This window comes from Candoia aspera, chromosome 3 (assembly GCF_035149785.1).
Source record: "Candoia aspera isolate rCanAsp1 chromosome 3, rCanAsp1.hap2, whole genome shotgun sequence".
Lineage (NCBI taxonomy): Eukaryota > Metazoa > Chordata > Lepidosauria > Squamata > Boidae > Candoia > Candoia aspera.
Window position 1 is genome coordinate 80076426 of NC_086155.1, and position 27264 is coordinate 80103689.

The following is a 27264-nucleotide window of genomic DNA, read 5'->3' on the forward strand; positions in this document are numbered from 1 at the left end:
GAAACTGGTAGCTCGCCAGGATAAAAAGCATGTGTATAGTAACTTATCGCCCAGAGTCACTGGGAGTCAGGCAGCACATTAATAAATTATTATTATCAAATTAATAGCATTATTTTTAAATAATATTCATTAAATATTCACTGTGTTCTACTCTGCTTGAAAACCATTTGTTTCAAGCGTGCACCTTCTGTATTATAAAGCAGTGCAAAGACATGCTTTGGAGATTGGATTTCAGCAACTTGCTGGATCAAATTATTACCTCCAAACTGATCTGATCATCTGACTGCTCTGCACATGCATAGCAAATCTGTCCTCCCCACACTGTCCAGGATAAATGCCCTCTAATCCAAATCCACAAGGCTTGCCCCACTTTGGACTCCTGATCAGAACTGCCAAGCAGGAGCTCTTAAAGGCACAAGGTCCCTTTCATGTGCTTTCCGTTGCTTATTACGTGGGACCTGCGGTGTGAAGACATGGAAGCACAGAAAAGTTGTGATTTCTGGCAATGAATAAGCTCAGCAACAGGGTTGAAAGAGGCTGCACAAACAGGCTGAAGGAGTGAGGAGAAATGGCTCTAGGTCAGTGTTTCTCAACCGTAGCAACTTTAAGATGTGTGGACTTCAACTTCCAAAATTCCACAGCCAGCTAAAATGCTAAAATGGGTATTTCCCCTCAGCCTAGCTTTCAGGGGATATAAAACATTAAACATCCACAATCTGGGAGAATAACCTCATACCTATATTAATTCATGGTGTCCTGGGCCATTAATGATGCATCTTTCGCTCACCTCCAGCATATCTACACTTTTCTAACATCAAAGGAGGTCAAGTGAAGTGCCTCCAAAGTAAGATTGCTTACCAAAATGAGGTGGGGGAATCTTCATAATGCGTCTTTGTATTTGCTTGATGGCCACTGCTGACTTCATCTCTTACGCCAAAGAGAAGTTTACTTTCTTGTTTTTCCATGCACACACACTAGCTCACACCCCAGATAGTCAGCTCACAATCTGTTCTAACTGGAGCTATCAGATCTGGGTTGCAATTCTCCACACAAAGACACTGGAAGACTAAAGTAAAACTAAACTAAAGCATTAGTTTTAGGCTATATCATGGTCATCTGGATCTTTGTAGAGCTAGTAACCTTTGCTAATTTACCAACAAAATCCAATTTGCCTCAATAATTGAACAACTGTGTTTAGTGGCCTGCCAGCCAGTGTGCTATTATCAAAGACAACCCTGACTTTCAGGCAATGTTTTAGTGTCAATCTGTACCTTTTTTTCTGGAGGTTGCAGCAGCAAACAGTTCAAGGAGAGGAATGGTTACACAGCTGTTTACCTTCAGCTGGCATCAGACAACCGCAGTAAAGGAAAATCCCAAAATCTCACTGTTCACCTCACTTCCTTAAATCGTACTTGTTAGAGAGAAGGGAATTAAACAATTCACTGAGGGTTTGGAAGGATTAGGTTTAGGCAGGCTGGTGAATCGTTTTAAAGGAATATTTGAGTGGTCCTTCTTTCAGTGCAACTGCATGCAAGTTTTGGGCTGGGTCTGTAAGGACATGCCCTATATCCTGCTATAGCATATAGACTGGCTTAGTTATGGAATATTTCCAACAAATCTCCTTAACAGAGTGACCTTGCAAGCCTAATGGCTTATATTTGCAAAGTTGAGTTATTACCAGAACTTGCCCCCATTCTGCTTGGACAAGCTGGCAGCCAACTTGCTGAAGCAACACATAGAGCAAAGCTTTGAATATGGTCTGATGGCTTACATGTGCAAAACTGAATCACTGGCAGTACTTCCTGGACAAGCCAAAGCAAATTCTTACAGGGATCCAGCAATGGGCATGCAAGTCCAGATCATTGTCAGAATTTGCCCCTTCAACAAGATGGCAGCAGAGTCCTCATTTTCTACAACTGCTGTTATAAAAAGCAAAAATCAATCCAAAATAAATGTAGAACATGAAATGAGAGTGACTTTCTCAAAAATAAAGCCCAGATTTCAGCAATGATGAAAAATTAACCAAATTCATCTTTCCTATTAAAAATAGGGTTTTAATGTCACTCATTATTTCAATGAAAAAAATTACTTATAAAGTTGCAAGGTTCTATCATTGTAGTATGTGATATAGAGATTAAATGTTAATTATTAAAAGTAAGTGGTATATTTATTTCTTGCCAAACTAACTCCAATGAAATCATTAGTGTTATTCATGAGGGTGGGCACACAAATGCATTTATCATTTTAGGAGATCATGGTATCATAAATATTGAGAATCCCTCATGTAGTCTAACATCTTGTGAATAAATCCATTAAGCCTACTTAGCCAACGTTAGACAAAAGTCAAGTCAAACTTTTATACTGAAAGAGGGAGAGGAGGAGGAAGAAAGAGATGTGATATTCCTTAAACCATGAACTAGATCAATGGGCCAACAATACTTACTTTCTCAACTTCTGGCAGGCAATCCAAAAGTGCCACTGTATATTCTGAATCATTAGAATCATTTTCACATCCATTTGCTGTCATTTTCAAAGGCTTTTTCACCATGGCATCCAACACTGCTTCATAAAGTTGTTTGGTTATCAATGGAGAAGGCAACTCCCTTAAATAATCTTTGAGGACACCTTAATAAGACATGCAGAGCAAACAAAATGTAATGAATTTACCAGAAAGTCACATTTCAGCAGGACAATCAGTTGGGCTCATGCAGAAATTATCTCAAAATTGGGTATCTTGTAGATAGATAGATAGATAGATAGATGATAGATAGATAGATAGATAGATAGATAGATAGATAGATATGGCAATTTACTCTGTTTCTCAAATCTGAAAATCATTTCCAAATGTGAATGTGAATGTTAACTCTTCTTTCTTTTATTCTATCTACATGGTGTGCTCCTTAGAGGAAATGCCAACATCAATACAATATAAATTCATTGAGAACAGTAGTCATAGCATTACATCACTTCTTATTCTAATAATACTTAACATTTTATTATCAAAGTATTTTAAGTATAATGCATCGCTGTAACCATTACCACAAGCGAGTAAAGGTTTCTCTCTTCCCCAGCTCAGAACTGTTGCAAATATTCTATTGACTCTTATTTATCTTCAGAACTGGAAATTCAGGACAAAGCTGCTTTCCCCCCCCCCCCCGCTCTGTTGGAAAATCTTAACTCTCCTCCCTTCACACACCCCATCTATTCTGGTTCCTCTAGGGCAGGCCTGCACAACACACAGCCCACCAACCAGCCTTGTGCAGCTCACTGGCATTTTTTAAAAACTCAGTACATTCACTGTTGCCAAACGTCACAGCCCCTAAAAAAGATCTGCCACTGGCACCTCAAAAGACATGCTGCCAAGTGCCTCCAAGCCTCACCAACACTGCCGCTGCCTGCCAAACAGCTGATCAGTGTACCAGCTATTCCTCTGTGGCCCACGATTATTTTTAATTTATCAGCCTGGCCCTTTCTCCTCTACAAGTTGTGCAAGCCTGCTCCAGTGCTTAACCAACAATTCCTGGATCAGATGCAGTCCCTCTCAAACCATGGGCATGATCTCCAAAAGTTGCAATGAATTATAATTTTTAATTTAACAGAAGTTAGAAATTATTAACTACACAGGGAGTTGTCATATGTACTGGATTTAGTTAATTTAATTTCCATTAAATTTTTCAGGAATCTCTTCAATCCCATGCTACATTTTGTGCTATAAAATGTCAAGGCACAAAAACAGCTACATCATTTTCACAAATTATTAAAATCTAAGCTCAGATTTTAATTGCTTTGCTTTCATTTTGTTCATGCAACCCGCTGAACGTAAGTTATGCCTTAATAAATAGTACGGTTTAATGAAGAATGAAAACAAAGAGCTGAAAGTAGGAAGCTGAGATACCAATTTAAGTATCTGCCAAATAAAGGCCTTGTTAATCCCCAAACCATGACAGAAATACCACTGCTGAATGTTTCTTAACAAAGCAAGACTTGTTGTAAGCCTTAGTGTGCCTACCACAAATCCTGCCCTGTGACCCAACTGTAATGTGAACTGTGTTAACTGAAGACTTTGTTAAGAACAGAATTTTTAAGAGTAAAGCAAGGGGCTCCATTTCTACTCTTCAGAAAGGGGAATTCAAAAAGCCCCAAGGACTGCATAATTTCAGGGGCACCCTCAGAATCTTGCAGGTCAAAAGGCTGCTTTTTCTATAAGTATTTCAAGCAAAGGTAGTCCACAAACCAGCAACTCAAACCAGCCTTTCCTCAACCTGATGCCCTGCAGATGGCTTCAGCTAGCCCCCCTATATTCCCCAGACATTCCATAATCCAAAAGTTTAGGGGATCCCAATTTAGCAAGTGCCCAAATCAACAGCAGGATGAAATGTAGAGAATACATCCAGGCTGGGATATTTTGAAGACTGGAGGAGGGGAACTAGTCAACTACCACCTTGATAGCAAAGGATCTGCTTTGCAGACAGCACAAAATTCCTAAACAAGAGGAAAGGATCCTGCTATAGATTTTTAGAAGTGTTCAATAGGAAGCCACTTTTAGAAGTGTCTTGTAACAGAATCAACACTAAGCTATGCAATCAAGTCACCTGGTCTGTCCTTTTCAAAACACTTTCTCCTGCTTCATTCCTCTACAAAATAAGTTTTGAGCCCTCTGACCCTCCACTGTCTCCTCTTACTAACCAAGCCCTCTAAGACAGGGCAGTTATTTTTATGGACTGACATCTCCTGACAGCTCTATTTTTTTTGTTCCAACCATTGCTAGCACAGAACTAATATAGGCAGCAACAGAAAACACATACTTTTCCAATCCACCTCATTAATTTCTCATTTTCCTAACCCACTGAACTGTCAACTATATGATATGCTTTACTACAAGAGAGTTCACATGGCTGGAAGCAGACATGATGCAGAAATATCAGAAATCAGCCAGCTGCTAAATTTGCTAAGGCACATTATTCTGAATGACATGTGCATTTCACTGTATGTAAGCCAGTGCCAGCCACAGAAGCATTTCTGAATCAAGGTTTAATAATTAAATGTGCATTTCCTGACCAGGAGAATAGTTCTTCAAAAGAGCAACAAAAGAATACTTTTAGAGACAAGTCTTGGAAAAATGGTCAGTAAACTTCTATGATATTTGACTTTAAAAGGAAAATGGTAAGTGTTTTTTCAGCAAAGAGGAATTCTGACAATTCGGCAAGACTGGTACCAAGAACAGTGCCCATTACTTTGTTTACAGGAGTGGTGCAAATCACTTAACAAGGTGCTTCTCTTTCAGCAAAGTGCCCCTTGAGAGACCTTCCTCGATGCCCAGAAGCCACTGTTTGATCTGCTGCTTCAAAGCCCTCCTAGGACAGCAGGCAAAAAAAAAGACCTAACACTATACTCCAGCCTAACCTTTGCAATGTAGACATTAAAATGTCCTTTCCCCAGCAGTTCTTATTTTAATTAGATCAACAGAGATATTTTCTTCCCTCTTACTTGCCCAAGTCAGTTAGAGACATATTCTAAGAACAGGATTTATCCAAAGGCATCCAAAGAGCCAGATACTTGTGTTTACAAGGCACACTTCTAGCCTTTTTTTACTATACTTCTAGTAGCATCTGCAGGAAAAGTTAAAAAAAATCAAAATAGCAATTGAAACCCCATTCCTTTTGTATGTGCACCTACGACACATGCATGTAGAAAGGGGCAGGCTTTAGATTCTGCTGCTGAGACCACCATCTTTACTTTTTTGACACCCCTACAGGCACCTCTGCAATTCCTAGAAAGTGTCTAGAAAGCTGAGAACTCAAACAAAAACTAACCAGGATCTTGAAGGAATTGTAGGGTGACTCCTTAATCACTTTCTTGACTATTAGTTCTTATCATGATTCCTTGTTTTTCCAGTACAATTTACAGTATATGCTTCAGTGTTTAGGTTCTCTGCTTTTTTTATTACAGGGTTTTTTAAAATTAGTCTTGAAGACCAAACCAAAAAATCAAGTTGTCATCTCTTCCCTCCTACCAAGCATCTCATGAGCTTTTTCTGCTGGAAAGTCAGGAGAGAGGGCCCCATATGAGCAATGCCAACAAAAGCTCTGCCACCCACAGAGCAGCAGTACTCAAGTAAATTTCATTACTAATGATCCTATTCCAAAGCAGAAAAGGTTGGATGGGGAGTTTATCAGTTTGGCCCCTAAGGCAGAGGCACCTTGTGCATTAGCCAAGCAGCTGCTGAACAATCCATGCCCTTTTTTCCAGCTCTGATATTAGGGAATGGTGGGAACTGTGGGGAAAGTCTCTGCAGCTTTGAAGTTGGGAAAAGTCTGATTGCTTGGCATTCTCACCAAAGAGCAGAACTCTACTTGCTATGACAAATAAATAATAAAGTCAACTCCCTCCAGTTTTTGAGCTTTCAACAGGTGCTGTTTGGAAACTAAGATTAATGATGACTGAGAGGTATCTTTTTAAACTTGAAAGCTGAGGTTTTTAGGACATGAAACTCTACAGCTGATTCCAGCCTCTATTCTTGCTACTGCATAAAACTATCCTAGCATTGCTACATGCCCAAAATAAACCATAAATAATTGGCTTTGAAGATTAACAATTCAGTAGTCTTATATATTAAGCATTCAGACACTTCAGTATGTGTGGCAGACAGAAAATGTGCTATTTTCACCCATTCTCGGCTACAAAATCATATTTTGATATAAGGATGGGAAACCATCTGCACTGACTGATTTCTTTGTTTTACTTCTGAGGGTTGCAGGGCTCACTGACTGGGCCAAATGTTTCTATGCCGTGGTTTTAAAGGGCCAAAATAATTGCATTAACCCTCACATATTACATTATGGCCATTAGTCTTCAGGGCCTTTTTTTAGAAGTCTTATATATCAAGAGTTATTAGCTGTATGTCTAATAACTCTGTCATGTTCAGAGTTGAGTAACAGAAGCTAAGGACTTGCAAGGAGCATGTTCTGTTCCTCAGAAGTGCTGTGTGTAGGCTTCCCACAAGCAATTGACTGGCCACTGGTGTAAATAGGATACTAGTTCTAGGGATGAATGCTTGTTCTAAGAGAGCAAAACTCCTCATTATGGGGAACGCTACAACGCAAAATCTGTGCATATAAATAAAAGCAGCTGCGACAACTCAAACTAAAAGAGGCAAGATTATAAGAGACTTTCTAATTCCAAAACAGCTGTAATTCATACAATGTTGCTTGAAACTGTCCATCCCACAGGAAATTCCACTCTTGAGACCTTCTTGTCATCCAAAGAGAGTAAAACAGGAATTTTCCATAAAAAGGAAGCTATGAGCATTTTATTCAACAGTGTGACAATGTAAAAACACGAAGAAAATTTAGCAGATGACTCAAGATGGTATCCCAAGGAAGGCATTTCTGTTCATCTATACTGCTGGGCAGAGTTCTGCTGCTCAGGGTTGCAGATCCTCCACCTCTGTTTCTTGCCTGCACACGTATCCACTTTTCATTACAACAGTGCATGCTCAGTCCTGAGTTCTTCTGGGAGGCAAAATCCTATTGAGACATTTCCCCACCAAGACCTTTTGAACTTTGCACATCTATGAGCTCTCTAAAACCTCTTGAACATTGTTGAGGTACGTAAGCAATGGTACTCACAGTCTGAACATTTCAAACGGCAGAAATAATTAACTTTCTTGCATAAGAAACAAAGAATGTGCACTTTCCTGAAACAAATGTACCACTGCATAAACTCAGGCATAATGAATACTTAAATAAGACTCCTGCAAACTTATAGCACAGGGTAGGGAAGCTATTTGGGACATAATATGGAATAGGATTATTTAAATTTCCCCCTTCTGATTTATAAGGCAATAGGTACTATGAACATGTACTATTTTTCAGTGTGCGTGTGGCTTATATGTTAGGCATCTCAGAGAAATAATAAATTCTAACCTTGCTAGATGTGAAAGAGGTTTTCCAGTATTCCTACTAATTCATAGCTCCAAGACCTTCTTAAGCAAAATAGTTCTGGATTTACACAAAGCTTACATTGGTTTCAACAGAAAAGAATGGAAAATAATTTACATTGGTTTCTTTGTTCACTAGAGCCAGCTCATTTCCTAGCTGTGAAAAGAAAACTGAACCAACCTGTGTGCAGCTACCTCCCTCAGACACTGTTCAGTTTGGAACTGGGGAGAGGAAAGGGGTGAGACATTGGGAAATAGTCCAAAGAAACAGTCACAGCACTTAATTGGAGCCCTAAAGTAGCCACCTTTTCTCCTCTTCAGCTAAGTCTTCCATGCACACTTTAAGCAATCTGAGGCCAGAGCCTTAGGGGGAAAAGCAAAGGCTATACATATGTAATAGACAAGCTATGTACAGAGAAGCTTCCCATCTGCTGTACTGGGGGTTAGCAACTGAAATCAGAAGACTCATTGGCTCATACCTTTAGAATTTCTGCTCTTATTAAGAAAATAACAAATCACTATTTTCTTCATTAAAAATATCTTTCATAAGGATCTTACAGCCGATTTATTCTTTTCATCAAGATGCAGAAGCCATTAAACATTAATTGCTACGTGCTTTTTTATTAAGCTGTGAGCATTATCTGAGAGCAGATAATGCTACAATAAGGCACCTCCCATGCTCTTGTCCCTGTGCCCATGCTCAGGTTCCATTCATACATATTGATTAGAATCTAGGACAGTGTTTCTCAACCTTGGCAACTTTAAGGCGCGTGGTTGTCAACTCCCAGAATTCCCCAGCCAGCACTGATCTAGAACAAGAATGATTCTGGAATCTAGAACAAAAATGACTATTACTCTTACAAAGACAAAAACACCCTCAACATGTATTAGTGACAAGGTTACCTTAGTAGGCAGATGCCAGTGCAAAAGGCTCTCTTTTAGGACATTGACTGTTAAAAACTATTTTCAGGATTTGCTTATACAGTACAGTACATAAACCCTAATGACATTCTGAGCATTTGGGGCATTTATTTATCTCTTCTATAAAAAGCAAATTTGTTACCTGTTATCACATTTATATCTGGGTACTGAGTTTCACAGAGAGTAACTGCTTTGCTATCCTTCTCAAATGCCTCTCGGAGCTCTTTCTTCACAGCTGCCGACCCACATAAACGGTACAGGCCCACAACCTAGAAACGAAATATAGATCTTACCAGAGCAACCTCAGTACAATGAATACTAAAATATAAAGCAAATTGTTGTTTATTCGTTTAGTCGCTTCCGACTCTTCGTGACTTCATGGACCAGCCCACGCCAGAGCTTCCTGTCGGTCGTCAACACCCCCAGCTCCCCCAGGGACGAGTCCGTCACCTCTAGAATATCAATAAAGCAAATATCATACAGAAAATCCAATTTTAAATATGCTCAATGTACCAAGGTGTCCAAGGGATGCGGTGGCGCTGCGGGTTAAACCGCTGAGCTGTCGATCGGAAGGTCGGCGGTTCGAAACCGCGCGGCGGGGTGAGCTCCCGTTGCTCGTCCCAGCCCCTGCTCACCTAGCAGTTCGAAAACATGCAAATGTGAGTAGATCAATAGGTACCGCTTCGGCGGGAAGGTAACGGCGTTCCGTGTCGTCATGCTGGCCACATGACCCGGAAGTGTCCTATGGACAACGCCGGCTCCAAGGCTTAGAAACGGAGATGAGCACCGCCCCCTAGAGTCGGACTCGACTGGACTTTACGTCAAGGGAAACCTTTACCTTTACTACCAAGGTGTCCATGAAAGACTCTAAAAGGACTGGAAGCCAATCTTTATGAAATAAAGTCTTTTACCAGAAAAAGAAAGCAAGATTATCCATGTTGCATAAAGTATATTGACTGTGCTAAACAAACGTGGTGATGTAGGGGTGATAGCTATTTTAATTGTAATGAATAAGGTGTTAATAATGTGACAGGGGAGACCCAAGTTCATTCATATTCACCCACAGAAGCTTACAGAGTGACTTCACATTCAATTCAAGGTACTAGTCATCACCCTAATGCAGTGTTTCTCAACCTTAGCAACTTTTGAGATGTGTGGACTTCAACTCACAGAATTCTGGGAGTTGAAGTCCACACATCTCAAAGTTGCCATGGTTGAGAAACACTGCCCTAATGGCTCAGGTCCTCCTTACCTTCAGCATTATCTAACCTAGAGAGTCTGCCTGCCTACTCTATTTGAATTCCTCCCCAAGAGGTCAAGGAGGAAGATCCTGGAGGGGCTTTCCTGGGAACAGCTACTTGCTTTGGAATAGCTTTACTCCTGAAATGAGGGTGGCCCCTTCCCCATTCTTAAAGTGTTGTATGCACTGAATGTGAGTTGTAAAACATGGTTTATGGATTAATATGCTATGCAAAACTAGACATTTGTGGGTTATTTAATAAACTGGGGTTAAACAAACTATGGGCTAAACAAACCATGGCTTACCACAATATGCAAACCCAGTCTTGATCCCTTGACCTACCACACCTGATATGTGGGGACAAAATGGTGCATTGTCTTCTTAATAATAAATTAATTATATTAATTAAATGATGGTTATGCATTTATTGCAACTTGGTTTTACAAAGATGCTTGGTCAGTTTTTATAGAGGCAAAGATTTCCTTCCGCACAAAGTATTTCCTTCCAAACATAATCCTCAAGAAATCTCATGCAGGCAATTTGCTAGCACTAAAACTTATTTAAAAGGATCTTTTAAATAAGTTTATTCAAAAGTTTAACAGATATGCCTTAAGGAATGGACCAACATAGACCAAAATAAACAAAATTCTAAATCATACTGTGAAAGGGTGTCATTGCTTCTTTCATAGCAAAAGTAGAATTAATCTTTAAGTGTTTTTTTCAGAAGGCAATTTCATTACAGGTAAGATAAAAGAGAAAATAAGTTACAGCAAGAAAGTTGTATTGTCTTAGCATTTTTAATGGAAAGGTGGAATAGAAATGTAATCAATAACAATAGCACCTCATGTGCAAACTATGTGTAGCCCTCTTTTTGGATGCACCATTAATACAAATGAATGTTACTTCAGTTATAGGACAAAGCATCATTACTGCCTGATGCAATGTATGGGAGTCAGATGCTGAATATATCTGGTATTAATTCTTTAAAAATCCAAATATTTCTCATCTAAAAGCATCCTGTTACAGTGGTAGAGTCCAAACCAGAACAAAATGTTTACATGCTACTTGAAATTCAGGATTACATTTTCTCTAACAAATGGAGAAGATGGATATACAATTCTTTTGTAATCTAAACTAAAGCAGTATGAAAAAGCTTCAGTCGTCAACATTAAATACCAAAGAGTATTATGGTACTATAAATACCTAACTCATTTATTACATCTTCCCCCAGAACCTAGTGCACAAAAGTTCATACCACAATGTATTTGCTAGTCTTTTGTTATTTTTTTCAATCCCTTTTGGAAATTGCTAGATTAATGGTCTTTAAAAGCAGTAAATTCTCATGGGTTAAGGGACAAGGTAAAGAACATTGAAAATCTGGCTGCTCTTACAACCTGAATACTAAAGATCTACACACAAGGTATTTAACTTTCCCATAATAGGGAATCTTGCTCTTAATGCATAAAGATTTTCAGTGGTACCCATGTACTGAATACTGGGATAGGGTTTGTGGGTGTTCCTGGACCCTCTTACCCACTTATATTTTTAACCCTCATGTGTATATGCTGAATATATCTTTATCCCTAGGGCTGCCCAGGAGCATCTTCTTAATCCTATCAAGCATCCACACTGGGATTCCAACCACATGGTGGCTGACAGGCTGGCTGTTATACTTAGAAATGAATTCCCTACATCTCATGCCAAACATTTTCTATAACCATGTTAGACATCTTTTTAAAATCAGTTGGCCTTCCATGAGCTTCAGGAAGTCAGGGAGAAGAAAGAGAGAGACTTTTAAAAAAGTCTAATGGGCTTCATGGTTTCAGCAGCTTTGAGCATTTGAGATGGAGGAAAAATCAGATATAAATTCAGCCTATTATGACTGAATGATGCAACAGCCTGCTGTGATAGCAGCAACATTTGGAGACAATGCCTACAATTCCCACAGAAGCAACATATAAAGTTACCCTATAAGAAAAGCCCTCTACCCTCAGTTTTGTTTAACTACAGTATAACTTTCATATCCTCTTTGAGATTTTCTATCTTTATAAACACAAAGCCACCATTACACTAAAGGTTTAGAAATCCTAAATGCCAGCCACCTAAAATTTAGCAAATACAATAGGACTGCAGGCTTCTCAAAAAGTGCTGATTCTTTTTATTCCTTTGCATCTTGTACCCTAATGTTATGAAGCCAATAATGATGGCCAGCTATCCAAATGAAGAAAATGAAGGACCACAGGATGTTTTATTCTTTGTATTTAAATAACTGCATAGCACAACAAAAATGCAACACTGACAGAGGCAGATTTTACCTGGCAGCCTCTTTTTTCAATCTCCGTAATGCACTTCTTCATCAAGAGAGGCACCATCAAACCTTCATTTTCCTTCTCAACAACTTTCCGAGCATCAACTCCAAAGAGTATTGGTTCTCGTTCTCCATCTGTTCCACAGAGGGAGTTCTCCCACTGTTCCAGAAGGGTTAGCTTGACATAAATAAGACCTCTAGGCTCCAGTTTTACTGCCAACTGATGAGTCCTCGTCACTCGAAAAAGGGCAGGAAGAACTACTGTACCATGGCAGCAGACCCGATTTTTCCTTGGCATGGGCTCCCAGCTAAAAACCACTAACTTTAAATGCTGAGCATTTTCTATTTCTATGTTGAAAGTGTGATCCATATCCAAAAAAGTTGTTCTGCAAGTCAGCAAGGCAGTCCTTGCTTTATTTACTGAATCTACCTGAATTGCACAGAAGACATCTTTTGAGTCCATCCGTGGTGGTTTAAGATCCTCTGCACCATAGAAGTGAATGCTCATGAGTCCAGATATGTACTGCGAACATTTGGGTTGGTCAGCAAACGAGTAGTGTCGAAAAGCATCAATATCTATTTCTGATTTATTACCCATGTTACCTGGGAATACTTCTTTTCCTTTCCCAGCCCTGCTTTCAGCTGCATATTTCCCTGATTTTGTTATAAGCTCAGGAGAGTCCCCATCACTGAGGTAGCCCCCTTTACTGGAGGATTTGGAAGTCCCACTGTTTTTCTTTTTGTAGCTGTGTTGAGAGGATACACTGCTATCAAGATGATACCGGCTTATAACATTCCTGCTAGCAGCTGCCGTTACATTCCCAGAAGAAGCTAATGGTACATGGCCTACCTCCTGGCAATTATTTTTAAGCAACAAAGAATTGTCTGAGCTATTATGGCTTGAATTTCCTTTGACACTGAGCTTCCTGCTGAGTTCTGGCAATTTTTTCATCTTCATGGAAAGTTTCCTGACGGTTCTTGGGGATTTTATTTTATCAGGGAAAGGCCAGTTTATCGAGCCACCTTTTTTCAATGGACTTGGGCTTGGAGGAGAATATTCTGCTATTCCTGTCTCAGCCTTGTTTGCAGACATGATTCCAAGACCTTTGAAAAAAGAAAAGAAAGGAAATATCAAAAAAGAATACTTGGAAATAAGAAATTGCTTCTTTCTCATGATCTGAAAAAGTAGTCTATTTAGAAAGGTGCTCATCATCAGCTACACTACTTCCATAAACACCCCTTCCTGTGTGCACTAGCCAGAACAACTAAGAACATGTCTCTTCCTTTCCTTAGGAGACAAAGGAGGCAGATGCTGCCTAGGAATCACTGACACATCCCTGCTGCCTGTTTTGTTGTCTCACATACGTTAAACTGATGTCTTTCAAAGGAGAAGGTGTTGAATGCAACTGCTTTGTTTCAGCAACTCTTCTGAAAATGGAATTCTATGTCTTGTCTACACTCCCAAGTTCTGGAAGATTGGAAAATAAATGGAACCACTTTGCTTTAGCATCTACATGTTTAATAGCTGTGCCCTGGCCTTTTACTATCATTTCAAAGGTGGTCCAGGTTTTAATTTCACAGTAATTTGCTTTTTTCTGGGTTTTTTTTCCTTGGCAAACAAACATGTGTACCTCTTCTCATTATGGCAGAGTGAGCTTACAATATATTTGGAATCAATTCTCCCCAAAGTTCCAGCATGGCTTATCTCTTTGAGCCCCCTAATAATTCCTTTCTTACACAATGCTTGTTATATTTAATCAAAGAAAACTGAACATCGTGAACAACCACCAAGGAAATAAGACATTAGATTCATAAAGAATTAGTTATTTGCTTATTCAAGGTATTTTTTTTAAAAAAATTAAATAAAAATATAAAACTGAAATACAGCATATAATAGTAGCATTTTATACATCATGGTGAGCCTCTACAAACTTTGGTTCATGGTTCCTACCTTGGGGAAGTGGAAAACATACAAAACCTAAGGTTCACCTAGACATCTTCACATCATAACCATGTTTATTGTCCAATATGTCTATGAAATTCTAATTCTACTAGAAATATTCAATAATTCTACAAAGTCGTATGTCTCAACTGTGTTAAAAATTCAGCAATTTCATATATCTAAGTGTTAAAAACAGATGTTCAGGGCAGACTGTAAACTGTAATTTATTATAATGGGGGGGGGCGCTACAGCTCAGAGGCAGTTACCCTAGCATCACTTCTGAGACAACAGGACATCACCAGACCACATTACCACCATATGGAGAACAGAAATGCAGACTTTCAGCAGTGCAGTTTTTCTAGAAGGTATCTTATGTGTGTATGGCAAAAATAAAAGGACTACAGAATGCTTTATGGACACATTTCACCTTAACCCTCAAAATATGAAGCCATTTTTTCCTGTAGAATTAGGAGAAAACAAGGAAGAATTATTCTTTTAATATATCCTTTTTCCTCTAGCATTCTAAACTATGCCCAAAGGGACAAGAAGTAATATATGGAAAGCACAGATCCTAGCATAATCAATCACTAAAGAGACTGGACTGGGCCTCAAGACCATCGTTTGCTCATCCATACCCTATACTACAATGATTACATTTGCTCACTAAAAATAAAGCAGTCATACATCTACCACTTCCTTCAATTCTTCGTTCCCTGGGCTTCATGGTAAAGGGGTGGGGTGGGGGAAGGAACTCAACTCCTGGTAGCTGCATTGACACTTCTACAAAGTTTCCAAATCCTGGCTGGGGAATTCTGGGAGTTGAAGTCAGCTTAAAGTTGCTGAGGTTGAGAAACACTGTTCTAGGATCCTGGTTTTTTGATTTTTCAGTCTTTCTGGGTGTCATCTACCAACAACCAACCAGGTCTGACTGCCTAGCTTAGATATTCCAACTCAAGAAAAAAAAAACTCTGAACAAAATCTAAGTGAGTGCTTATGAAAACACTATCAAAACTCCTATAACTACTGAGACACATAAATTTTAGGACATTACTGAGAACTAAGGGACATTACTTAGTGACTAAGCAAGCACTGTGCTTCTACAACATCACACAAATCATTCCATTTTCTCGCACCCCACCCAATTAGAAACTGAGGCTCAAAGGAATAGCATCCATCCACATCTACAGAACCCCTGTTATTTTCTTAAACAGAAGCTAGGTAACTCTCTTCCTTGACAGAAATTCACAACATTTTGTTTTTTAAAAATGATGATGAAGATGGTTATACTGGACAAAGTATGTTTTCCAGAGCCTCAGTGAAAGTTCTTGTTTTGCTCAGCTGCTATGCTTCTATTGAGGTTATTTCCTTACATGGAATAGACTATTTCTAGCACACCCGCTGTGCTTTTCTGGCAAGCAGTTCATAAAAAATGTGGTATTTGATAAAACTGGACAAAGGCTTCCCTTGTGCTGCAAATCACAGCACAGTCTCACTGGTGGGTTGGTCTGAAGCATTCCATAGTCATCAGGGCAAAGTTTTAATTAATTAACATTAATCTTCTTTTTCTGTCAGAAGCCTCTGGCAAAGGCTTAGAAAAGCAAGCCAAAATATTAAAAACTGCGAAGTCAATCTAACATTCCTGACATTTTACGTCTAACTTCCGGTGGCTTCAGCAAGTCTTCCTATTCTTTAATTGGCAGAATGATAAATGATCTCAAAAGGACACTGGAATCTTTCTTGGCAGTATAGCAACTATATATTACATACACGGGTGGCACAGACAACTTTCTGTGATCCACTGAAACTGTTTTACCAACCAGCAATTGTAAGTGATATTATCACTATAGGCTGTGAGCATTTGGTATTTCTAACTCTGTATTCTACTATACAAATTATTTTTAAATCCTACTAAAAAGAAAATAGGTGTTTTCTCCATTAAGTCATATGGTCATTACTGATCAATTCAGAAAATCTCCTTACAGCATGAACAATTTTGAACACAGCATGTTAAAAATTTTGTAACAAGTGTGCCTGTTCCTTCTGTACACACTTCCATAGCATTTATTCAATAGATTCCTATTTTTTTAAGGATTTACATCCACCACAGCTTCTAAAGGCCAAAAGTCTTAATGACTAAAAGTAGTAATTAATAAAAATGATATACAGACAGAATGGAGAATTATGAAATGGTTCAGCATTCTTAGTACTGCTTTGTTGGAATAATTCACATTTGCATTCCCAGATATTAAAATTTCCCTGAAAAAATAACTGTGAAGAGCCATTTGTCATATAGTCCTATAACTTTATTACCGAACAAGCCCCAATTTGTCCAATGTATTGACAGAAGTCTGCATAAGTGATATCTATAATCTGTCTGTCTGTCTATGCCTATCTGTTTATCTCTAGTGCAATGCTTCAGAATCAATTCCAAAAAGACAAATGTAGCACTGGTCTGCAACTCTTTAAGCAGCCACATTTTTCCCTGAAACATCTGGCAGCTGCAGAATGCAGCTGTGCAAACACCTGAAGTTCTTCCAAATAATTTCTAAAGCACTGTATGGTTCTCTTGCCTGTGTATGTGTGTGTATGTACATGTAAGAATTATTTTACACAATCCTCATTAAATCTAATGGAAACTGCCTGCAGTTAATCCATTCTCATTGTTTCAGTGGGTTTGTGCCTATTATTAAATATCTGCAATGAAAATCTGCAATGAAATATCTGCAGCTACTAGTATCTTCACAAACCAACTTTGCTAGCTTTTTCATTTGTAAATACACATACAGTTTATTCGTTTAGTTGCTTCTGACTCTTCGTGACTTCATGGACCAGCCCACGCCAGAGCTTCCTGTCAGTTGTCAACACCCCCAGTTCCCCCAGGGACGAGTCCATCACCTCTAGAATATCATCCATCCATCTTGCCCTTGGTCGGCCCCTCTTCCTTTTGCCCTCCACTCTCCCTAGCATCAGCATCTTCTCCAGGGTGCCCTGTCTTCTCATTATGTGGCCAAAGTATTTCAGTTTTGCCTTTAATATCATTCCCTCAAGTGAGCAGTCTGGCTTTATTTCCTGGAGGATGGACTGGTTTGATCTTCTTGCAGTCCAAGGCACTCTCAGAATTTTCCTCCAACACCACAGTTCAAAAGCATTGATCTTCCTTCGCTCAGCCTTCCTTATGGTCCAGCTCTCGCAGCCATATGTTACTACGGGGAACACCATTGCTTTAACTATGCAGACCTTTGTTGTCAGTGTGATGTCTCTGCTCTTAATTATTTTATTGAGATTTGTCATTGCTCTTCTCCCAAGGATTAAGCGTCTTCTGATTTCCTGACTGCAGTCAGCATCCGCAGTAATCTTCGCACCTAGAAATACAAAGTCTTTCACTGCTTCTACATTTTCTCCCTCTATTTGCCAGTTATCAATCAAGCTGGTTGCCATAATCTTGGGTTTTTTTAGGTTTAGCTGCAAGCCAGCTTTTGCACTTTCTTCTTTCACCTTCATCATATGGCTCCTCAGTTCCTCTTCGCTTTCAGCCATCAAAGTGGTATCATCTGCATATCTGAGATTCTTAATGTTTCTTCCAGCAATTTTAGCTCCAGCCTTGGATTCCTCAAGCCCAGCTTGTCACATGATGTGTTCTGCGTACAAGTTGAATAGGTAGGGTGAGAGTATACAGCCCTGCCGTACTCCTTTCCCAATCTTAAACCGTTGTTCCGTGGTCTGTTCTTACTGTTGCTACTTGGTCGTTATACAGATTCTTCAGGAGGCAGACAAGATGACTTGGTATCCCCATACCACTAAGAACTTGCCACAATTTGTTATGGTCCACACAGTCAAAGGCTTTAGAATAGTCAATAAAACAGAAATAGATGTTTTTCTGAAACTCCCTGGCTTTTTCCATTATCCAGCGGATATTGGCAATTTGGTCCCGAGTTCCTCTGCCTTTTCTAAACCCAGCTTGTACATCTGGCAATTCTCGCTCCATAAATTGCTGAAGTCTACCTTGCAGGATCTTGAGCATTACCTTACTGGCATGTGAAATGAGTGCCACTGTTCCATAGTTTGAACATTCTTTAGTGTTCCCCTTTTTTGGTATGGGGATATAAGTTGATTTTTTCCACTCTGATGGCCATTCTTGTGTTTTCCAAATTTGCTGGCATATAGCATGCATTGCCTTGACAGCATCATCTTGCAAGATTTTGAACAGTTCAGCTGGGATGCCATCGTCTCCTGCTGCCTTGTTATTAGCAATGCTTCTTAAGCAATGCATTCAACCTCACTCTTCAGGATGTCTGGCTCTAGCTCACTGACCACACCGTCAAAGCTATCCCCGATATTGTTATCCTTCCTATACAGGTCTTCTGTATATTCTTGCCACCTTTTCTTGATCTCTTCTTCTTCTGTTAGGTCCTTGCCATCTTTGTTTTTGATCATACCCATTTTTGACTGGAATTTACCTCCAATGTTTCTAATTTTCTGGAAGAGGTCTCTTGTCCTTCCTATTCTATTGTCTTCTTCCACTTCCACACATTGCTTGTTTAAAAATAATTCCTTATCTCTTCTGGCTAACCTCTGGAATTTTGCGTTTAATTGGGCATATCTTCCCCTATCATTGTTGCCTTTTGCTGTCCTTCTTTCTTGGGCTACTTCTAGTGTCTCAGCAGACAGCCATTTTGCCTTCCTGGTTTTCTCTTTCTTTGGGATGTATTTTGTTGCCGCCTCCTGAACAATGTTGCGAACTTCTGTCCATAGTTCTTCCGGGACCCTATCTATTAAGTCCAGTCCCTTAAATCTATTCTTCACCTCCACTGCATATTCCTTAGGAATTTTAGTGAGCTCATATCTAGCTGATCTGTGGGTCTTCCCTAATCTCTTTAGTCAGATCCTAAATTGTGCAATAAGAAGTTCGTGATCAGAACTACAGTCAGCTCCAGGTCTTGTTTTTACCGACTGTATAGATGTCCGCCACCTTTGGCTGCAAAGGATGTAATCAATCTGATTTCGGTGTTGTCCATCTGGGGAAGTCCATGTATAAAGCCGTCTCTTAGGTTGCTGGAAGAGAGTGTTTGTTATGCACATTGAGTTGTCTTGGCAAGATTCTATCAGCCTATGTCCTGCCTCGTTTTGTTCTCCCAGGCCATGCTTACCTGTAATTCCAGGTGTCATTTGACTGCCCACCTTAGCATTCCAGTCTCCCGGGATGAAAATAACATCTCTTTTAGGCATGTTGTCCAGTAGGTGCTGCAGATCCTCATAGAACTGCTCTACTTCAGCTTCTTCAGCATCTGTGGTTGGGGCATATATTTGGATCACTGTGATGTTAGATGGCTTGCCCTGAATTCGAATTGAGATCACTCTATCATTTTTTGGATTGTATCCAAGCACTGCTTTAGCCACTTTACGATTAATTATGAAGGCTACTCCATTTCTTCTGTGGTCCTCTTGTCCACAGTAGTAGATCTGGTGGTCATTTGATGTGAAGTGGCCCATTCCAGTCCATTTCAGTTCACTGACGCCCCAAATGTCTATCTTTAATCTTGACATCTCACCAATAACCACATCCAATCTGCCCTGGCTCATAGATCTTACATTCCAGGTTCCAATGGTGTGTTGATCCTTAGAACATCGGATTCGCCGTTCACCACCAGCACCGTCGGCCACTAGCCGTCCTTTCGGCTTTGAGCTAGCCGCGTCATCACATCTGAGGCTAGTTGAACTCATCCTCTGTTCCTCCCCAGTAGCATTTTGACCATCTTCCAACCTGGGGGTCTCATCTTCCGATGGTATACCGACATATCTCTGGTTGTACTGATCCATTTAGTTTTCACGGCAAGAAGACTGGGGTGGGTTGCCATTATCTTCCCCAGGGATCGCATTTAGTCTGACCTCTCTGTCATGACCTTCCTGTCTTGGGTAGCCCTTCACGGTTTAGCTCATGGCATCACTGAGGTGCTCAAGCTCTAGCACCACGACAAGGTAACGATCCTTTGCTGAAGACACATACAGTTACTTATACACAAAAAAATGGAGAAAGAAAATACTGTTTTGGTGATCAGTTTAAATTCACTGTTTGATATTCTAAAGCTTTCTTAGATGACAATTCTTTTCAAAGAGTATATATTGTGTTGCATAATTATGTCTGCTTTATGTAGTTAAAAAATATAAGGTTTTTGCAATAGGATAATTGCATGCATACACATATGCATTATTTTTGTCATGCCTGCTTAGGAATCAAAGTATTTCATACACTTAGTGTCATGAGTAAGGATGGAGAGCAGGGGGCTCCCACCCAGACTGTCAAGCGCATGCGTAGCACTGAGGAACTGTTCAGCCATTCAAAGAGACACAGATCGGGACCGCCTTAACCTTTGGGGTTTATATGGCGGGGTTTTCCCACGCTTCCTCAGTTTGTTAGGATTCTTGTTAAGTACTACTAATAAATATTAGAGACCAAGTCATTGTCTCAGTGTATTTCCTGGTAATCAGGACACTTAGACTGACTATTTTCATGCAAGCTTGGAATCTGCTAAATGAATAAATAATCTCCTCCTGTATCTACTAAATGAAAGTCCATTTAATCTAGCAAACCAATTCTAATTCAATTAACGTTATCCAATGCTGCCCAGAGATGGACATGCTCAAATTAATCTCGTAAGTCAATACTATTGCCAATAATCTTCCTCTGTAATACTACATCAATAGATCTATTGCCTTGAATTGAGCACTTTTATTTTGCCTAGCTTAAACTTGCATATAAAAGTGTTATTAACAAGTTTTTCTCCTTTCAAAAGAAGTCTGTAAGCTCACATTGAGAAAGCTCTGAACTAAAAGGTCTTGTCTGATCAGCTCAGTCCCTCCCTTCTTTGAAGTCTCATCCCATGGCCCTGTTACAGGCAAACAACTGTGCAGCCCTTTGACTGCACACACACACACACAGACGCAAAAGAGGTGCTTTGCGGTGCCCACGACTGTGCATGCAGCACCTGTCTTCAGCTACTTAAACTGTCTTTTCCCCAGAATTGCACTGCAATTGCAGAGGACAGCCATACAATCCCAGGAAAAGACGCCACTGTTTTAAGGATTTGCAGACAGGTGTTATGCCCCCATCCACGAAGTGCTGCCAACTTTTTACCTTTGAATCCAAAATACTGCACAGCCCTACCTGCCAACAGGTAACTGGAGCAATGCTTCCAGAATAGGGGTTTTCCTATAAGAAGAGTCAGCTCCATAAGGAACTTTCACCTCCAGGCACCTGAATCACATGTGAATGCTATTTGCCTGTCTCTATGCGTATCCACTTATGTGTAATCATTCTAGGCACGTGGGCTCCGGCTGTCCTCACTGTGAGCAAGCAGCTCCTGACAAGTTTCCAGTGAGGCAATGTGGCCAAAAATGTTTTCCCATTATTTCAGAAGGCCAAAGCTGTATGTTTCTCCTCCCACTACAAAAGCCTTAAAAATTCAAGAGAGCCACAACTCTTATACAAAAAAAGGAGACAGTAAGATAAAAAATAGGGACGCGGTGGCGCTGCGGGTTAAACCGCTGAGCTGTCGATCGGAAGGTCGGCGGTTCGAAACCGCGCGGCGGGGTGAGCTCCCGTTGCTCGTCCCAGCTTCTGCACACCAAGCAGTTCGAAAACATGCAAATGTGAGTAGATTAATTGGTACCGCTTCGGCGGGAAGGTAACGGCGTTCCGTGAGTCATGCTGGCCACATGACCCGGAAGTGTCCTATGGACAACGCCGGCTCCAAGGCTTTGAAACGGAGATGAGCACCGCCCCCTAGAGTCGGACACGACTGGACTTTACGTCAAGGGAAACCTTTACCTTTACCTAAGATAAAAATTACAGGCAATTTATCCAAATATGAACTACTAAACTTCAGGAAGTTCAAGATAGACTCCAGTTCATTTTAGTCTCTCCCTTAACTTAAAATACTACCTTCTCTATTTTTTAAAGGAAGTCTGAAAGGAACTCGGCATAGTTCTATAAACATTATCTCCAAAAGCCTCACCATTAAACACTGTAGTTAAGATGGAAATAGCAACTGCAATGAAAAGACAAGCTTATTTTGAGAAGGCTTGCAATTGCCTAAAAAGGGGGTTCTGCTAGGACAAGCAGTGCTTATACTTTGTGATAAGAAAAAGCTGTTCCTTCACTCTAGAATTTTTTTTTAACGGCACAGGTTATGCGAAATCGCTGCATTAGGCATAATAAAACAATAAATTCTAAGGGACTTATGACTCTGCAGCAATTTAAGCATTGTGCCACCTTCTGGGAATGGAATTCATGAAGTACTTCAGTGCCACATAGTTCAAGACCTGTTTTTAGTAATTCTTCAAGAGGAACAGTTCTGGTACCAGATTTAGATATCCACACAAAGTCAAAGCGTTGAAAGACAAATCTACTTTCTTTATAAAGAGGAGTCAGTAAGTCACCTTAGTACCCAGAACTTTTGGGGGGGGGAGGGTGGAGAATGCGCATCAGCAGAGAAGTCACAAAGGAGAGCAAGTGATGAAACATGCATTGTGACATTGCAAAACAAACTGCCCCTTCCGGACTTGCATGTAATGTTGCAATGTGAGTAAAAAAAAAAAGGCAGAGCTTGCATCATGATGTCACCAGTGCACCTTTTGTTACTCCGTCATTACTATAGTTGGCTGTGAACGGGGGATAGTGCAGGAGAGGGGGGGAAGTGGAATAGAGTAAATGGGGAAAGCACGATGAGAGCATTCTCATGTTGAGTTCATTGTTCTATAATACGGGTAGTCCTCATTCAGCAACCACAATTGGGACCAGCAACTTGGTCATTAAGCAAAGGAGTTGCTAAGTGAAACCACGACTGTGCTTATGATCTTACTTCAGCTTTCACTCACTTTACAGGCCTGCAAAGGTTATAAATGCGAGGATTGATCATAAAGTTACTTTTTCATTACTGTTGTATCTGTGAACAGTTGCTAAACGAGGCAGTCACTAAAGGAGAACTACCTGTATTTAACAATTTTTTTCAGGTGCCCTAATATCTCCACAGTGCATTTTTTTCCTACTTCTCTACCAACAAATACGGCAGGCAAATGTACAGTATGTGAACTGGAATAGATTTCCTTGTATGTTGCATAGGATGAAAAACCAGATACAGCACAGTTTATATTATCAGTTTATCCAAGGAAGAAATTCAAGCAGAAGTTTTCACCACAAAATCAAATTTAAGGTTATAATGAACAATGGAATTTAAATTCAATCCATTCCAATATATTAATGTTTCCATTGGTTGCTAGATGCCCTGACTCTGGGTTATCTCCTGATTACTGTATAGACAAATTCTCATTGTCCTGAACTACTGTTTTTATTAACAGCTCAAAGCTCTTTCCCATCCTTCAACTTCCCTTTATCAGGATGACTTTGGGCATATAATGCAGGCAGAATGGTATGCCCAATGTATGTGAGTTTCTGTGTAGGATGAAAAACCAGACATAGCACATTAATTTTTATGGTTGCCCTAAGGTCTATCACACTTGTGGAAAAGCAGCAGTAAGGACCATACAGATAGTCCTTGACTTACAACCATTCGTTCAGCGACCGTTCAAAGTTACAGCGGCACCGAATGAGGGGGACTTATGACGGGCTGTCAGAGTTCCGGCTGTCGCAGCGTCCTGTGGTCATGTGATTTCAATTTCCAATGTTCCCTGCCGGCTTTCCACAAGCAAAGCCAGTGGGGAAGCCAGCAGAAAGTCAGAAGTCATGGTCACATGAGGTCCTCACTTAATGACAGCCAGGACTGCAGGAATTGCCATCGCTAAGCAACACAGTCACGTCATTGTGCTTTATGACTACATTGCTTAGTGACAGCAATTCCGATCCCAAATGCCGTCATAAGCTGAGGACTGCCTGTACTTGTGAACATATTTACTGGCTCTTCATCAACACAGGACATAGGTTTTTATTACTGATTAAATTTGAAGAAACAGTTTCAGTAATATAGTTGCTAGTATATATTATTTTAGAGAACCAATTTGGTGTAGTGGTTAAGGCATCAGGCTAGAAACTGGAGACCATGAGTTCTATTCTCACCTCGGGCACAAAGCCAGCTGGGTGACCTTGGGCCAGTCACTTTCTCTCAGCCACAGGAAGAAGGCAATGGCAAACCACTTCTGAAAGATCTTGCCAAGAAAACTGCAGGGACTCATTCAGGCAGTCGCCAGGAGTCAACACGGACTCCAAGGCACAGGTATGTGTGTGTGTGTGTGTGATATTACTAGAATGGTGAAGCAGGATTACAAAATTATTCTAGATCACAGAAACCCAGCATACAAATTGATATTAGCACTTCTTTTCTCATCTTAGAATGATTCTACCTTATTTTGTTTAAAAGATCATTGTAGCAAAAAGAACTATCAGCTACAGCTTAAATCCATATAAGCCTAACACTGCTTCATATTTTGCCACTGCTTCACATTCATACTATGTGAGCTTGCTTGGCCTGATGTCCTTTATGTAGTCATTTTGCCTGGATGAGCTGTCATTTTAAGTTTAACTAAAATTAACAGAAGATAGCTTAACAGGATTAAAAGAAATCTTAAGTGCTCCTTAGCAATAAAGCCAATTACTTAACAGTGGGGAGTATCCTCATCAATTATTTTATTCATTGTGATCCTTATTCAACATACACAAAACCCCAAGAGGCAAAGCTGCACTTAAAACAGCTTCATTAACTCCATACATAAGAAACAGTATAGAATAAACTCACAAAAATGTCACCAGGGTTCATTACAGTATCATAACCAAAACATTCAATAAAGCAATGACTTTTCACCTATGATATGAAAGCTCCTATTTAATTTTCTCTAGTAATCTTAGGTAAAGGCAGGGATGCGTTACAGGCCTCCATTAAAACTAGAGAATATTCACTGAAGTACAGTGCAATATAAATGCATGCAGCTTACAATATCCCAGTTAGCAAATAAAATCCATCATTAACATTTTAGCAAAAGCCATAAAAATGACCATGTGCCAACAAAAATGTAACAGTGCAGCTACAGAAAATGTGAGTCTCCTTAAAATTAATCATCTCCCCTCAAACATACCAACCCTGAGACTACAGTGCTATATTCATTGTTTAGGAGTAAAGTTTCCCTGAACTTCATGAGACCTACTTCTGAAAACACACACACGTATTGGATACACTTTCTGCCAGCTTATGAAGAAATATATTGAGTAATAACACTGAGTCCAACCTCTATTATAAACCTTATTCAGTTTCAAAGCATGACAAAAGATGCAGTACTCCCCCCAAAACAATTTGAAGACTCATTAAAAGACATTTCATTTGCCTTTACATAAGAGGAGACATCTAAAGATAAAGCAGAGACCATTACATAACTATAAAAAGATGACATGAAAATTTAGAATGAATAAGAAACAGCAGAAGTATGATGCCCACAAAATTGTTTCAATCTTACCAAAGTTATAACTGATTTAAATAATGTATTGAAAGAGGTATTTTGGAATGAGAAGGATTCTTCTCTTCTGGATTCATTTAAGGTGCCACATCCACTCTTGGAAACCAGTCCTGGCTGTTCTATGCATATGAGTACATGTACAGACATTTTGCTAAGGAAAAAAAAAATGAAGTGGCAATTCATGCACACATATATGCAGACTGTCTGGAACAATCTCCAAAACAGTCATATGAGCCTGGAAAAAGACATGGCTGTATCTACAGTATGTATTCCATATCTTTTCTGAAAGATCTGCAGAGATCTATTGTTTATATGAAGCATTTAGAAGTCAGATAAAATAGATCAGAGTGGCTTAGCGCTTTATACAATTGTGATGTGTACTAGACTGTATTAAGCAAATTTCTTTCTGATTTACTTATCGGACAATGAGGATAACATGTAGAAAATAATGTAAATTATCCTGATACGTCTTCCATGGACATCCTCTCTTTAATATTGTAAGATAAAATTTAAGGTCCATGAACTTCCATACTTGAAGTCAGAAGTTCACAGATATATCAAGTTCTTCAGGCTTAATATAACTTATAGGAATAACATTTAAGTACACAATGGAATCTCTACTGAGATGTGATCTCCTTCAAACTCTGCCCCCAAAGCCACAATTTAAATTAAATAAATCAAAATTGTGATTGGCATAGCATGTAAGTTCAAGCCTGAGTAATAAGTCAATATAAAAATGAGTAATTCCGGCTCTACTCTTTTCCAGGGCTTTTGTGTGGGGGTGGGGAGGTGGGGTTTCCCGAAAAATCAAATTAAAAAAATATGTCCTAATTATTTTAAGATTATAACTCAATTGCTTAAAATGTAAAAAAACAGGTCTCTGCTTGAAGACAAATTAACATGTAAAAGGGTAGAGAAACTTATCTCAAGGCAGGTAAACTGTCAAGCTATGAAAATGATAAAATAAATCAATAGAAGGACAGATTCCTAATAGTATTTAAGATTCAAAAAGAGAGAGTGGCTAGTTGGTGTTTCATGCAATAATATATGTATTCTAAGCCTTTTCCCCTTACCACTTTTCAGGGTTAGAGCTAGGGAATTTTTTTCCCAGAAACCTCCTGTATCTGTTTCTTACAGCAGAGGACAAGGGCCAAGATATATTAATTTATTTTGTTTCATGACAATGTTTATGGTTTCTTCTCTGTTCAACACAGACTTTTGTCTCTTGCTTCACTTTAACAGTAACATTTACTAAATAGTACAATCTAGATTTTAACAGCTTGCAGCTCCATTTTCAGTAAAACATTTTAAATCCCAACATGTTTTCTACCTGTAAAGAGTGCTAAAAAATAAGAATGGCACATCCCCCACCCCCATCTCCATTTTCTTCAGAAGGGAAAACTTGAGTGAATTTTTTCCCTGTTGCTTCAAAATTTCAGGAAATGTTACCTTTCTAC

The 27264-nt window shown here is 39.5% G+C and overlaps 1 protein-coding gene across 2 annotated transcripts in view; it reads right to left on the reverse strand.

Moving 5' to 3' along the window:
• Positions 1 to 27264, reverse strand: part of SYDE2 (synapse defective Rho GTPase homolog 2) — a 47655-nt gene that overhangs the window by 7667 nt on the left and 12724 nt on the right. For both annotated transcript variants that reach the window (XM_063298204.1, XM_063298205.1), the window contains exons 3-5: positions 12416 to 13512; positions 9003 to 9129; positions 2444 to 2625 (exon numbers count right to left, since the gene is read on the reverse strand). In XM_063298204.1, coding sequence (XP_063154274.1) covers positions 2444 to 2625; positions 9003 to 9129; positions 12416 to 13512 — 1406 coding nt within the window. The remainder of the gene's footprint in view (positions 1 to 2443; positions 2626 to 9002; positions 9130 to 12415; positions 13513 to 27264) is intronic.